Below are 13813 nucleotides of genomic sequence, written 5' to 3'. Positions count from 1 at the left end.
CATGAGAAGCAGCATTTATTTTGCTTGCGGCACACCCGCCTGCTGCTGAAACTCAACTTCCTTGCATGACGGATTCTTTTGTGTTCTTGAAGCTGTCATCAGGGGGCTCGGGTAAATCTCAGAGCTTTGCATCCCTCCGATGTTTCGTAAAAGACATCGCCGGGCCAGCGGTACTGTCGGTTTAAAGATGGACTCTGGATGCTTCGGGAATAAATAACACACAGTCATGAACAAAGAAACAGGCAGCTACAGGACACCTCAGGCAGTTACACACACACGTCGACACACAGCACCGTGGTGGTATTGTGTTTTGCACTGTAGTCTGCCGTACGTTTCGTGATCCGTGGCATCTCTTTACAGCCGTCGTCAAAACAAATGATTAGCAGCCTTACTGAATGACCGTAGAGTTTAGAAAGAGTAGATGCAGATTTTTTTACATTTTCCCTGAAGAGTTGTGATTATCAACCAGGGAAATGATTTCCATAATGAATGCATGAGGAAACGGCTGCTAATTGTTTAATGGTCTTGTTCTGTTCATCTAATGTCCTTCTGTCATGCTATCTGTAATCATCATAACAGCTGTATTTCATCTGGGATGGTGTGACAATTGAAAAAAACATTCGTTTGGGGTGGACATGCTGAGCTGAAAACAAATGCAGCTGTTAAATTTTTGAGCAAATAGGATGTTAAGTGCAGGATTTTCTCACAACTCTATTGATGAACGATCTTTGTGTTGCTTAGAAAACCAGTACAGAACTGTACTGGGCCAGTTTAGATGTGTGGTGGTGATGAATGCACAGAATTAATTTGCACTTCATTTGAATGCGTTTTTTTCACTTTCCTGCCATTTCTTGTTTGAATGGCAGTTTATCTTGGACATGGACTTGTTTCACTCTTACTCAGCACTTTCCTTCATCACACATAGTGTATCAGTAATGTTTTGTTCATCGTTAGACGACAGACGTAGTGATCCAAAAATAATAGAATTATTAAAGTTATGTGAAAGATCATTATTTATGAGGAACATACACATGTTATGTTTCACATTATACATAAAGCAAAATGACACTGATGGTAAGTGTATCTGTCATGACTGTTACGCCAGCAATACACCGACATTTTGGTGAATAACCAATTTCATCATCTTTGCTTGACAGTAAGATGACGAGTCAATGACGAGTAGCGGAATAATCACAACAACATCCATGAGTATTTTTACTTGATGCAAGGGATCACATTTTCATGGTTTCATTATCAGTTCAAATATAATAAGAAGGATACCAACTTCGATAAAAAACCCTCTGAAACAAAACACCAGAAATCATCTGTACATGTTTACGTGGCTTTGGCCTTCCTCCGCCCTCACAGCGAGAGTGAAGCCTTGATCGACCCTAAAAATACATATTATAAAGGTGCCCTGTGGAGCATTCAATCACGGTTGCTCACCAAAACATGTGTGAGTCCTTGAAACTGAACAGAATATTTACAAAGTAGATTTTTCTGAAGTCTGAAACCTGCGTTGTTTCCATCCATGTTTACTTGCGTGGAGCCTTCTTCTTCTTCCCTGCATTTGTTGCAGGGTTCCTCTGAAACCATTGGCATGAGTGTGTAATACATAGATAGATAGATATGTACTTTATTAATCCCCAAGGGGAAATTTGTCGTAACAGTAGCAGCACCAATAAACTAAACACACAAGAATAAAGAATAAAATATATAAAACAGGGATGAAAGATATCGATGTATACAAGAAGTATACAAAGTAAAATATAAAATAAAATATATATGTATATATACAACATATATGCATACATGCGTGGCATCCCCTGCACATGCACAAGGACAACAACATGCAGACATGTAAACCGTTTGGGGTCTGCTGTAGCTCATGGGGATGAGTGGTACTATTTCAGATCCATTGTTCCATAATGTCTGTATCGGTCAACATCTCCACAGTGTACCTTTTTAAGCTTACATTTACACCCTTTATAACCCTTTCAACCTGTCAGTTGCTTTATTTTGCATTCTCTCATAAGAGCTTCATGTTGAAGTAAGAGCCACGAGTTGAGGTTTTAATTATACTGAAAAAGCAGCAGGTAGAGGACACGGTCTCTGTCGCTCAGGGTATTGAATTACTGCGTAATGTCGGAGCAAACATTTCAGGATTAGAGAATCCTTAATAAGCATTCTGTGTTTCAATCATATGAGAAACAAAGTCATTGTTACATCTGATATTCTGTGTCAGGGGAGAAACTAATTCATTAAGAATAACCTCAGCTCGAAACTCCCACTCAAAACAATGTGCTTTAAAGAGGCGCACAATGTGTCTGGATAGAGGGAGATTACTGGAGCACAATAGAAAATCAGTGGTGTTTGTGTCGCCCTGTTTCAAATTCAAATTGTTACTTGTCTGGTAATAGTTTTGCTTGTATGGCTATTAAAGTTAATAAAATATTTAGATAATATTTATAAAGTTAATGTTTATTATTTTCTGTCAAACTTTAATCATCTTGTATGTGTGGTATACGGTTGTTTCAATCCTTTGAATGCAGTCACTCAAGATAAGTGACGGATTTTTTCTTTATTAACGTAAAATGTAAATTACTTTTATTTTTATGAACAGAAAATGTAAATTAAGTATTTATCCATTCTTTGTATATTATCTACATAATGAATGTCTGGCTTATTTGAATACATATTAAATATTCTGCTTGATTTTCAATATTTTGAACTGTAACTATACAGAAAAGAGGTTGTTGTGAAAAAGGACAACATATAAAAATTCGAAGCACAATAAAAGTGTATCGTTGATTGTTTAATATCTGGATTATATCCAGATTGCCAATTAGAAGTTAAAGACATAAGAGAGAAAAAATGCATTTAAGTATTGAGTTGCTTGAAGGAAATGTGTAATTACCTTCGCATTGAAAATGCGGATGGTAATGTTTTGATCGCCGTGTATTTGTATGCTTGCGTGCGTGCGTGTTTTTCGCATAAGTCAAAAAGTATTAAACCGAATCGCATGAAATTTGGTGGGATGATTGGTTATTATCCGGGGACCATCTGATTAGATTTTGGGATCGATCGGGTCAACGGTCAAGGTCAGAAATTTGGTGGGATGATTGGTTATTATCCGGGGACCATCTGATTAGATTTTGGGATCGATCGGGTCAAAGGTCAAGGTCAAAGTCATGAAAAGGTAACAATCTTCTTTTTACCATAGCACGGTAAATTTGTATCCAATTGGCATGCAACAAATGCCAAAATGTTCATAATTCAATGCCCAATCTTGTGATATGCGAAGGTATGCACTCTACCGAGTGCCCGTTCTAGTTAATGTGGTGTGGCAGTGGTTTAGGCCGGACCTCTGAAACCGAGGAACCTTTGAGTGTAAAGACAGCATTGTTTTCTCGAAAAACAAAAAACAATGCTGTCTTTACACTCAAAGAATCCTCTCTTTCAGAGGCCGGCCTGAACCTGCTCGTTTCCAACAGCGCGCCTGCTCGCTCAGTAATGGCGTGAACACATCAGGGCTTCTTCACTGAAATGCTCGTCAGTTGTCTGCGATGCACTGCCAGGAGCTCTGTGGCTCAGCAGCACATGACACCATGCATCGTCATCACTTTGAATCAGGCGTCGCCCAGCGAATGAAACACCAGCAGGCTTACGTACATGTATGCCTTCGGCGTATTTGTGTTCCTATGTCTCCTCTTTCCCGGCCTTGCCCACTTCACGCTGACATTACAATTACCGGCCGGGATAATTCTGTCCGGGAGGGAATAACAGTCGGCTCAAGTCCCAAGGGAGCAGTCCTCATATTGATCTGAGAGTTCGCTCCGAGGAGCGCTGGTGTTCCGGTGACTTCCGTTTCGCACTCTCCCATTTGCTGCTGTTCCTTGTCCTTTTCGTCTCAGACAAACACCTGTCACAGATATGACGGCGACACTTGTCAGCTCACTTGCCGCCGTGGTTCCAGACTGTTAGGTTGCTTGTTTTAATTGCCAACTGCTGCTTTTAATGACGTATGTGCACAGTGTGTTTCATTGGACGTGCAATGCTCTTAAGTGCACAGTGAAATTACACTGGCACCATGAGCTCTGCATGGGATTTGTCCGATCCGGATTTAATCATCTCCTCTTGTTCCATCTCTTATTTAGCTTATTTTTAATATTAAAAGGAGAATCAGGTTTGTCAATGACATTCAGTGAATTCAAACACACCATATGTATTTACAAGCCACCACCATAGATTATGAGAGGGGGATTTGTAGTTATTAATGAATTGAAGGTTGCTTTTGTTTACTTCACAGTTGCACCTGATGAAAGATCTGTTTATTACTCTGCTGGTTCCGCTTCAACACTTTTTCGCTGCGTGGGTCATCACATCTCATTGCCATGCTTAACATGTTCTCTTTAGCTTCATGACATCCGTAGAGCATGCTTTCTCAAAGGCTTTCTGTCTTGTGGGGCTTCTCACTGTCATTGTGATTTAACTCGACGTGGCATGTTGACTGGAACAGTTGTAATGTTTTTGTTTATTATTCAGAGGTTTGATTTGATCTGAAATGATGTGAAGTAATTCTGCATTCAGAAAAGTGGGAAATATGACCAACATCATTTTGATTGTCACATATTTATCTTGATATAATTTTCTAATGCATTAAAAAACAAAAATGTATTGCCTTTTTTTTATTCTGATATATTGCTGATTTGCTACAGCTTAAGAAAACGAAAAATAGTAGTATAGTATTAAAAAAAAAATCACTTGAATTGTCTAATTAAACAAAAACACCCAAAAGGTTCCTGAGCCTTGACAAACACTCAGCTGTTATAAATCTTTTTTTTACTTCTGTAAGCCATAATCAGCAATATTAAAAATAATAAAAGGCTAATAATATTTTAGTTGATTGTAAATGAGAAGAATGCATGACATTTTTTTTTTTTTGCATTACAGAAAATAAAGAACTTTATCACAATATTCTAATTTTCTGAGACAGTCCTGTATGTGATTATATTACCTCTGTAACTCTGCATTACATAATAAAAGGTTAAACTCAAAGTTGATCCCAGTCAGAAATCAATTAAAGTGTGCTTAAATAATCAACTAAAATAATCTATACCACTATTTCTTGTAATTCTCAGAAAAATATGCAGTGCATACAAGTATTTAAAATGTTAATGAATCAATTGGACATGAGAGCTACATGATGATATAATACAATTTCACAATAACGCAGCCCTAGTTATTCATTCTTAGATTTATAAATATCCACTGACAGGGTGATGATACGCTAGCATATGTTACTTTTAAAGAATTAGTTATTCAATTCATATTTGTCTATTTTAAGCTTGGAAAGCACAACACGTTGTTTGAGCCTCAAGTAGAAGTGCTGCTCACACTCAGAGCATCGGATACAGTCGGCAAAGATTTATTTTCAGGCGTCGCATGGGGTTTAGGAAGAGGTGCTACAAAATTCCTTCTTTTAAGCCCCTCATGCTTATTGAAAAACACAGCACGACTTGATGACTGCTAACTGTTGTTTGTTGATGCAGGACATGCTTTTCATACGCATGAATAGACAACAGGGACAGAGCAAATAGCGTTTTATTGGATTTTACATTATCATTATTGCTCTAAGCTTCAAACATGGATTGTTAGTCGATAACTGCTGTACTACTTTTACCAAACAGGCTGCATATATATATATATATATATATATATATCTCCTTTGTGGCAATGTAATAGATTCACCTCTCCCTAATAAACCAATAACCTTTTTATCCGTAAGTATTTCTGTTATCCTGATGCCAATACACTTACTTCTTTGAGAGTTAGAAGCAGTCTTGTTCCAGCTTGCAGAACAAACAAAAACGTACCCAAAGAAATCCTCCAGACTTACACCTTTTGAACAAAACCACCTGTTGTCACATATTAAGCTTCTCCACGATTGAAAAATCCAAAGCATTAATCTTATTGTATCTGTAGATTTTCGGCACAATCAAACCTTCAGCTCAGAGACTGTGGATCTAAAAAAATATATATGGACACTTAGCGCTTGCATGCAATGTGCAGCGTCCCAGCTTTGCCTGGATGAGGATTACTTTCTAAGAACGGCTTTGCCTTTTGTTTGTTGTTGTGTCTCTGTCCTCTACAGGCATCATGGACTCGGCCCGAGCAACACAAGGTACTCTAAATGCATGACTTTTTACCTACACCCAGCTATTTTAATGTCAAGGGAGTCTTGATTCAATCCTGGTTGGACGCAGATCAGATTTCTTGATCAATTAATGGTCGGAGAGAGTGTAACCCTGAGAAAGGTGACCGTGTCTCTTTGTTTGACATGTGTGGTTTACACATGAACTTTACATGCAGCAGTCTCCTCCAGCCTGTGGTGTGTTGTCCCTTTCAGACCGTTGACATAGCACAAGACATCACATCACACTGTCCGTCCACTAGGGCCTTCCAGATCTCACTCAAGCTGATTCCAGTTGATTAGTTCATGCTTTATAACTTCAAGATGTATTTTTAAAAAAAAATGTTTTCGCTTTTATTCTTTGGACCAAAGATAAAGGAATATGTATGCAGTATGTCATATATGAGGGAATGTTCCTGAAAGAAAGTGGAAATTGGCGAAAGAAAGAGCTTTCGACTTAAGCTTTCCACCAATTGATTTCACTCTCAAATATGTATTTTACATAATGTGCGAAAACCTGGTGAGAAACACCACTTCGGCATTTCTAATTTTAGTGCTGAGTGCACCAAACTACAGGACAGTATAGATTCATCATTTTGGCTTTCAAATGATCACAATTGTGTTGCTCTCACAAAGTGTGTCGTTGACGATGAGCTCATCACAGGTTCAGGTGCAAGATCAAATACGAGGCTCCACATCCACATTTTGACATGCGCCCGTTAATAACACCTATGATTACACAACTTTTCAAATTGAAAAACGTATCACCCTCTACTCACTGCAGGAGGTGAGGAAGACTTTTCATCAAGCACATGCTGACAGTAATCACTAGGTTTGTGTGATTTACGCTTGGCTGCGATGACATTGTGTGCGTCAGCAGCGGTACGCAGGACGAGGCAGCGACACGTTGACTGAGAAAGAAAGCTGGACAAAAAAGCCCAAACATTTTTATCCTAAGATTCATAGTTTTGAAGGAAGGATAAAGAGAATCAAAAGCAAGTGCCACTTTCCCCTGAAACAAGAACACACATGCCCTAAAACTGAGTTATGCCGTGCTTCTTCATATTATGAAGCATATTTGAATTAACTGACAAATGATATTCCTGCACCATATTTGCAGCACATTTGCGATTCCAGGTTGCAAGTGCATTAGTTCTCATCAGAGGATCGGGCAATACTAATTCTAAATTTCCGACATAGGAATATGGGGGTTTATTCCACCTGCACTCTGAATTGATCAGCGTGTCTCTCTGCAAGTGATCCCATTATAGAGCACACTGAGGAGGAGGATGAGCACGGGGCAATTTGAGCATGCTGAGCATGTTTGTTGCAAGTGCGTAGGCAGCTCAGCGCTCATTTGAAAAGCAACGGAGTTGAAGATACATACAAGGGAGGATGCATTTGTATGCAGGACCAGCTCAGATGGGGTGGGACATGAGTTCAACATGTCCCCGGTGTGTTCTGCTCGTATGCCCTGACGTTGCAGCAGGGCCTCTCTCCTCTGCTGGTGAAGCTGCAGAAGCGTTTGGAGAGCTCTGCTGTCAGAAAGTCATCATTGCTCGGTTTTGCGTCTCTTTCTTAAAGGCAGTAAAATCAACAAATAATTTATGTTTAATGAGGATTTTTACGATAGAGAACTACTATGCTGCATCGCACATTCATGCTATAAAATATGAATGAATCACAACATTAAGTTGGAGTGAAGATATCATTTCCCTCCCATGGATGATGATGTTCGTTATGGGCTTCAAATGGGGGAACTGTCCATATGCTTTTTTCTGGTGGTGGCATTTTGATGCTGCATTCCTTTCAAAAGTAGTAGCGCACAATACAAAAGAACTCAATGTTGAAACATACTGAGTCACTCGGACTTTGAGGCAGTCCACAGTGGGGCATGTTGCACAGATGCAGGGGTCCAAAGCAGTGCAACAGGGACCGAGGCAGAAGGCTTTCTGCCATGGGGTCAGAATAAAAGGGTAGTGTGTTATGTAAGTGTGTCCCTGGTGCTGCTACCCGCTATGCATAATGAATGCCACAGACATGCTTTGTCTATGGAATTTGCATCCAAACTAGCGAGGGTTTCTCTTACATGGCCGGGCCCTCATTCAGTATGTGTAAAAGCATCTGTGTCATTGTTGTGCCTGCATCTTGGACCAAAGCCACAAAGGCCTAAATATTCAATTCTGCAGCACGTTGTAAAAAGAACAATCCACAGAAGCACCAAAGCGTACTGTATCAAAGTACTCGATATAAATAAAGTCACAAACCCATAAACTAATCTTTAGACACACTGAGCTTGAATATTTGCTCTTCCATTAGCAGCACGAATAAGCACTTGAGGAAAAATGAAGGTTTAGAACCTGCATAATACATGTTTTAATTAGATGCGTCCCCCGTGAGAAAACGTTTCTTCAAAAGGAGAACTTTAGACTGAAACTGTACACCCCCGGTTTAGTGTCACATGACAGCAGCAACCACAACAACAAAGAGTTGTTGACCCTGAAGGCCAGGAAGCCACTTATGGTCGGATGTTGTAACTCTGCCTATCAAGTTAATGAAACCCGCGAGGTCATTTACACTTCTCATGAGCCAGCTGTGCTATTCCCCTGGTTTCAAATGCTTTGTGACTGGGCGTGTGCCCTTCATCACTGGAACCGGGTCACGCGCTGGATGTGGGTTCAGAGAGCATTGCAACACACATTAAAATACCAAATAAACACCGCAAATCATCACCTTAAAGTGTCATTTTTCTTGAAAACATCTGATTGTTTGAAGTGACTCTTAAGCCCCAACAAAAAAGTGCAAGTGTGCATGTAAGGTGATGCTCTGCTGTCTACACAGCAAAATCGAAAGTGTGAATTTAACTCGCATAGTGTTAATAGCAACACTATGCTGGTGTTTATATAATCCACCCCAGCTCCGAGTTAAATTTACACTTTGCATAGTGTTAATATTTTAACTCATTAATAGTGTTAATATTTAACACCTAGTGTTGTTAAAAGACACGCAAAAGTGTATTTGTAACACTAAATTGTTGTTGATTTTTAACACTCTTGGTGTTATTTAATAACACATTGCAGTGTACTTTTAACTCTAAATTGTTGTTGATTTCTAACACTCTTGGTGTTATAGCGTCACGCATCAGCATATTTCACAAGTTGCTAAGCCCTCTGTGTGAAAAGCTCTGGATGGGTTCTCGTGCTTCTCTCATCTATTATTGATAAGCTCCCCTGTTCTGTCAACTGTGTCCTTATGTTTCCACGTCTTTACAGCGCAGTCTGTGCCTTATTCATTAGCCTAATGTCTCCGCTGGTCGTTAAAGGCAGGCTTTCTGAAGTTTGTTTTTTTGGTGTGTGTTTTTTTCAGGTCACACTTCTTTTTGCAGAAATGAGCAATGTGTAAATGTATTTTTTTTTTTCCTAAACCAAGCTATTTTATGCTCCCATTTAGAGCCTGGATGGAAATATCGTGGTGAGAAGTGATGCTCGTGTGTCCTCCCTCACTCTGAAGTATGTCAAGTATACAGACGCGGGTCAGTACCTGTGCACGGCACGCAGCGCCATTGGAGAGGATGAACAGCCGGCGTTTCTGGAGGTCCGCTGTGAGTACAGTATTTCCTTCTCTCTTGCTAAAAGTGTTTCGGCTTACAATATGAGCACCATAATAAAAGCGACTTGCTCATCATGCATCCTTTTTAACCCTCCTGTTACCTTAGGGTCAATTTGACCCCATTCAATGTTTAACGTCGGTGTTCTTTCGGGTCAATTTGACCCCAGGCTGTTTTTCACTGTGTCAAACATATAAGAAATATCAACTTTTTTATATATTTAAAGGGCTATTTAGGTAGTCAACAAACAAACATAAAGTACCTCACACTTAAACTTGGAAAACAATATTAATTCTAATAATTTTCTGGAGGTTTTAATTGCTGGGGTCAAATTGACCCCAAGGGTAAAATATGTCAGTAAATATAAAGGTAACAGGAGGGTTAAACATTGAATGGGGTCAAATTGACCCTAAGGTAAGGGTTAAATGAGCAGAATATGTCATTTCTGATTACGTAGAGCTCTTGAATTCACTTATTATTTAAAATGCACATTTAAAAAAAATATTTCCGGCACTGTTAAAACAGCAACACCTTAAACGTTGTGGCAGAACTCAACGAAATGTCTTTCACTAGATGCCCCTAAGATTCACGGTGCAGTGGCATTATATACGTGGGAGGGAAACGCTGTCAATATGAGCTGTGAGGTCAAGGCTCATCCCAGTGATGTGTCTATTGTGTGGCTGAGAGATGGACTGCAGCTCCCCAACTCAAACACCACCAACATCAAGATATTCAGGAGTCCATCAGCCTGCTACCTGCAGGTACACACACACAACACACACACACACACACACATTACATTCAATCAAATACATGTACACACAGCCTTTCCATGTGCACACGCAAACACAAACTTCACACGCATACCTCACTGCGTCACCAAGGTTTCATAAGCACACACTCGAAGTGAAGGGGTTTTCTTTTAGCTCCATCGTGTGAAAAAAAAAAACCTGATGAATAATTCACCAGAAAGCTCACAGCAACAAATATAAATAGGCTACTCTAATGGACAAACAAAAAGGTCACCTTCCGAGTGTTTGACATTTGTTCATATGTGTTGGTACCCTGCCCTTCATCTATTTGTTTTTCTCCTCCAGATAACCCCGGAGTCCGAAAATGACTTTGGGAGCTATAACTGCACTGCTTCAAATGAGATCGGCACAGAGTCCAAGGAGTTCCTGCTCATCCAGGCCGGTCAGCTGGGATTCTGTGAATTATATTCCATTTGCTGTTTTGGGATTTAATTGTGCTGTTTAAAGGATTAGTTATGACATGCAGGCTGGGAACTTTCTCTGGATGCTTAGGATTTTTCGTGATGACACATAGAGTAAATAATCAGTGGAGAATTTCATTGCAGCGCACACATTACATGACAACGTTTTTCTTGGTTTCAGGAACATGAGATTACATAGAGCAGTGTTTGTTTGGTTGGATAAATTGATGAAAATACTTTAACGTTCCTTCTCTTTGGTGGTTTAGAAACTACTGCGCCTTTGAGGATTTCACTTAGTGTGAAAAGAAATGTTAAACAGAATATATTAGTGTGCACATCCGAGGTGTGTGTGTTTTATGAATTCAAAGACAATTGATGAAAGTTTCAACGTTTCATTAAAACATCAATGCACCACCAGCTGAGACCAAAGACTGTCTATTCAGCAACTCAATAGACCAAAGGTACAGAGAGTAGGGGGATAATTAATTATTGAGTAAATTAATGGAAAACATGGACAACCACGATAATCACACAGTGTGTCTTTTCATTTCAAAGATCAAAGTGATTCAGTCGAGATCTGTGCTCAACTAGTACTTTGATGCGGCCAATCCCAGTGCTTTAAATAGTTACGATATTGTCATTTTCTCTCAAATAATAAGTTATTTTGATCATTAAACTTGACTTACTTGAATGTAAATGAGTAATCAATAGTCAATCAATTGGCCAGGCAAATACAACATTTATGAAGGCATAGGAATCACTAAATGTTTGTTGTTAAACACCAACACCATTATATTGAAATAACATTGTGCATAGCTGACTGCAATACTTTTTTCTAGCTGAAAGCTCAAAATCAGCTTTTTTTTATTGGTCTGTGTCATTTAAGGCAAATTTAAGATTAGCTGGTACTTGAATCTGTTTCTCATAGGCGCGTTGTAATGTTCTTTCTACCACTCTTCATTTTCTGAGGTAATTGCATTGGGTCAGTGTCTGATAAATGGCACTAATGTCACAAAGGGTAATTTACTTATCAAGCTGAAGCTGTTTTAGATGCATTATGGTCTGTAAGTGAGCTCGGCCTGGAACAATGGCGCCTGACAGTGTCGGCGGGCTGCAATCTCACAGTTTTTCTTTGTTGCTCTACATTTCCTCCCTTTACCAGAGGTGCCATCGGCTCCATCCATCAGTGAGGTGAAACCCTTCTCCACCACGGCACAGATCCAGTTTGAGGAGCCAGAGTCCGTTGGAGGTGTTCCTGTCCTGAAGTACAGAGCGGAGTGGAGGACTCAGGGCCGGGGCAGCTGGGTAAACCGGGTCTATGAAGTCCAAGATGGTGAGAACACCAGGCAAATCCAAAAAGATGGTATTGTTTTGGTGAAGTTACCTGTAATGAATGCGGAACATTTGAACACAGATCATTGCATGAGACATTTTGATCGTACATGCATTTACCTATTAGTCAGTCCTGATGTAGATTGGCTCAGCTGAAGGAAGGGTATTACATTTTCTTATAAAACGTTACATTTAATTTCTATAAAAGTGCATATTATCCTGACTTAAATTATATTTTCATTTCAAACTTGTAGTAAATAGTGTAACACAAGATAAATAGACAATAATAAGAAGAAATTGCCAAAGTAATCTAGACGTGATTATTTCTGTTTATGTGTACAATGTGTTTACACCTTTAGACCACCGCTAAACAGATTTACCCATTTTAAACATTGTTGGAATAAAAGGAGAATTAAATCATCACGATGGAATTAATTAAGCATAAGCATGTTTGTTTCACCTCTTAATCAGAAGTATGAAGGTGTTGTGAACAGGGATTGCACTGCCTCTGATATATTGAAACAGGCCACACCAGTGAGGCGACTATCACGGACCTGAAGCCAGAGAGCAGCTACGAAGTGAAGCTGTCAGCCATCAACGGCAAGGGTGAAGGTGAAAGCAGCGCCGCTGAGTTCTTCAAGACGGAGCCTGTCCGTAAGTGGCACATGTTGCAGTGTACAGCTCGCTGTGCAGTATTTATCTCCCCCCGTCTCCACAAACTCATTACCTGAAGTCCTCTCTTCTAGGTCTTGGGGTGGGAAGTGCTTGTCCATCCCATAACTAATGTATAAAAGCATAATTAAGTGTAGTCAGCTGCTGGACAGCAACACACACGCCCAATTTAGCATTGAGACTGTTAGGACAGCGTCACAAAAGCTTCCAACAGTGTCTTTTCAGTCGAAGTTTGTTCAGGAGTCAAACTGACAACAGGATGTAACTCACTGACCTCCTTGTTTTGTTTGTTTAGTTTTTCACAAGGAGGGTTGATAACATCTAAGAATCCAGGAAGCATTTGTGTCTCACATTTCCACTGGTTCAACACCATCTTGCTAATTTGCGCTTGTATCCATTCACACAATTTAAAATCCACCGTTTTTATTTTATTAAGCTCGTAACATGCTTACAAGCCATGAATTAGAATATAAAACCGATAGGAATACCTCAGTCCTTTCAAATACAGCCTTGTAGTTAGTCCTGAACCCATTATTTAGTCTTTAGCCCCCTCTGTTGGTCGGAGATGCATGTTTTTAGAAGAGAAACTGTCCATATTATAATATCAGCTCCTCATATGTCCATTTCATACTTTTGATCATCTATTTTTACATCCATTTGCTCATCTGTCTGTAATCCATCAGGCTACACTTACAAAAGTAAGTGCTTCATCTCTTTTTGTTCATCTCTGTTAAGGTTCTCTGACTCTGTGTATCAGGTGGTTTAAAGTGCTGCTCATCAGTATCACATTGGGCAA

General features: G+C 39.6%; 1 protein-coding gene across 17 annotated transcripts in view; it reads left to right on the top strand.

The window, feature by feature from the left end:
• The window catches only part of ncam1b (neural cell adhesion molecule 1b), an 81337-nt gene that overhangs the window by 54522 nt on the left and 13002 nt on the right, over window positions 1-13813 (top strand). For 9 of the 17 annotated variants that reach the window (XM_056440367.1, XM_056440370.1, XM_056440377.1 and 6 more), the window contains 7 exons: window positions 6155-6184; window positions 9644-9794; window positions 10374-10561; window positions 10898-10994; window positions 12176-12346; window positions 12871-12999; window positions 13701-13715. In XM_056440367.1, the coding sequence (XP_056296342.1) occupies window positions 6155-6184; window positions 9644-9794; window positions 10374-10561; window positions 10898-10994; window positions 12176-12346; window positions 12871-12999; window positions 13701-13715 (781 nt within the window). The remainder of the gene's footprint in view (window positions 1-6154; window positions 6185-9643; window positions 9795-10373; window positions 10562-10897; window positions 10995-12175; window positions 12347-12870; window positions 13000-13700; window positions 13716-13813) is intronic. The other 8 variants (XM_056440374.1, XM_056440373.1, XM_056440371.1 and 5 more) reach the window with 3 other exon arrangements.

The sequence above is a fragment of the Pseudoliparis swirei genome, chromosome 20 (genome assembly GCF_029220125.1).
Source record: "Pseudoliparis swirei isolate HS2019 ecotype Mariana Trench chromosome 20, NWPU_hadal_v1, whole genome shotgun sequence".
NCBI lineage: Eukaryota > Metazoa > Chordata > Actinopteri > Perciformes > Liparidae > Pseudoliparis > Pseudoliparis swirei.
This window is presented reverse-complemented; position numbering and strand designations above follow the sequence as displayed.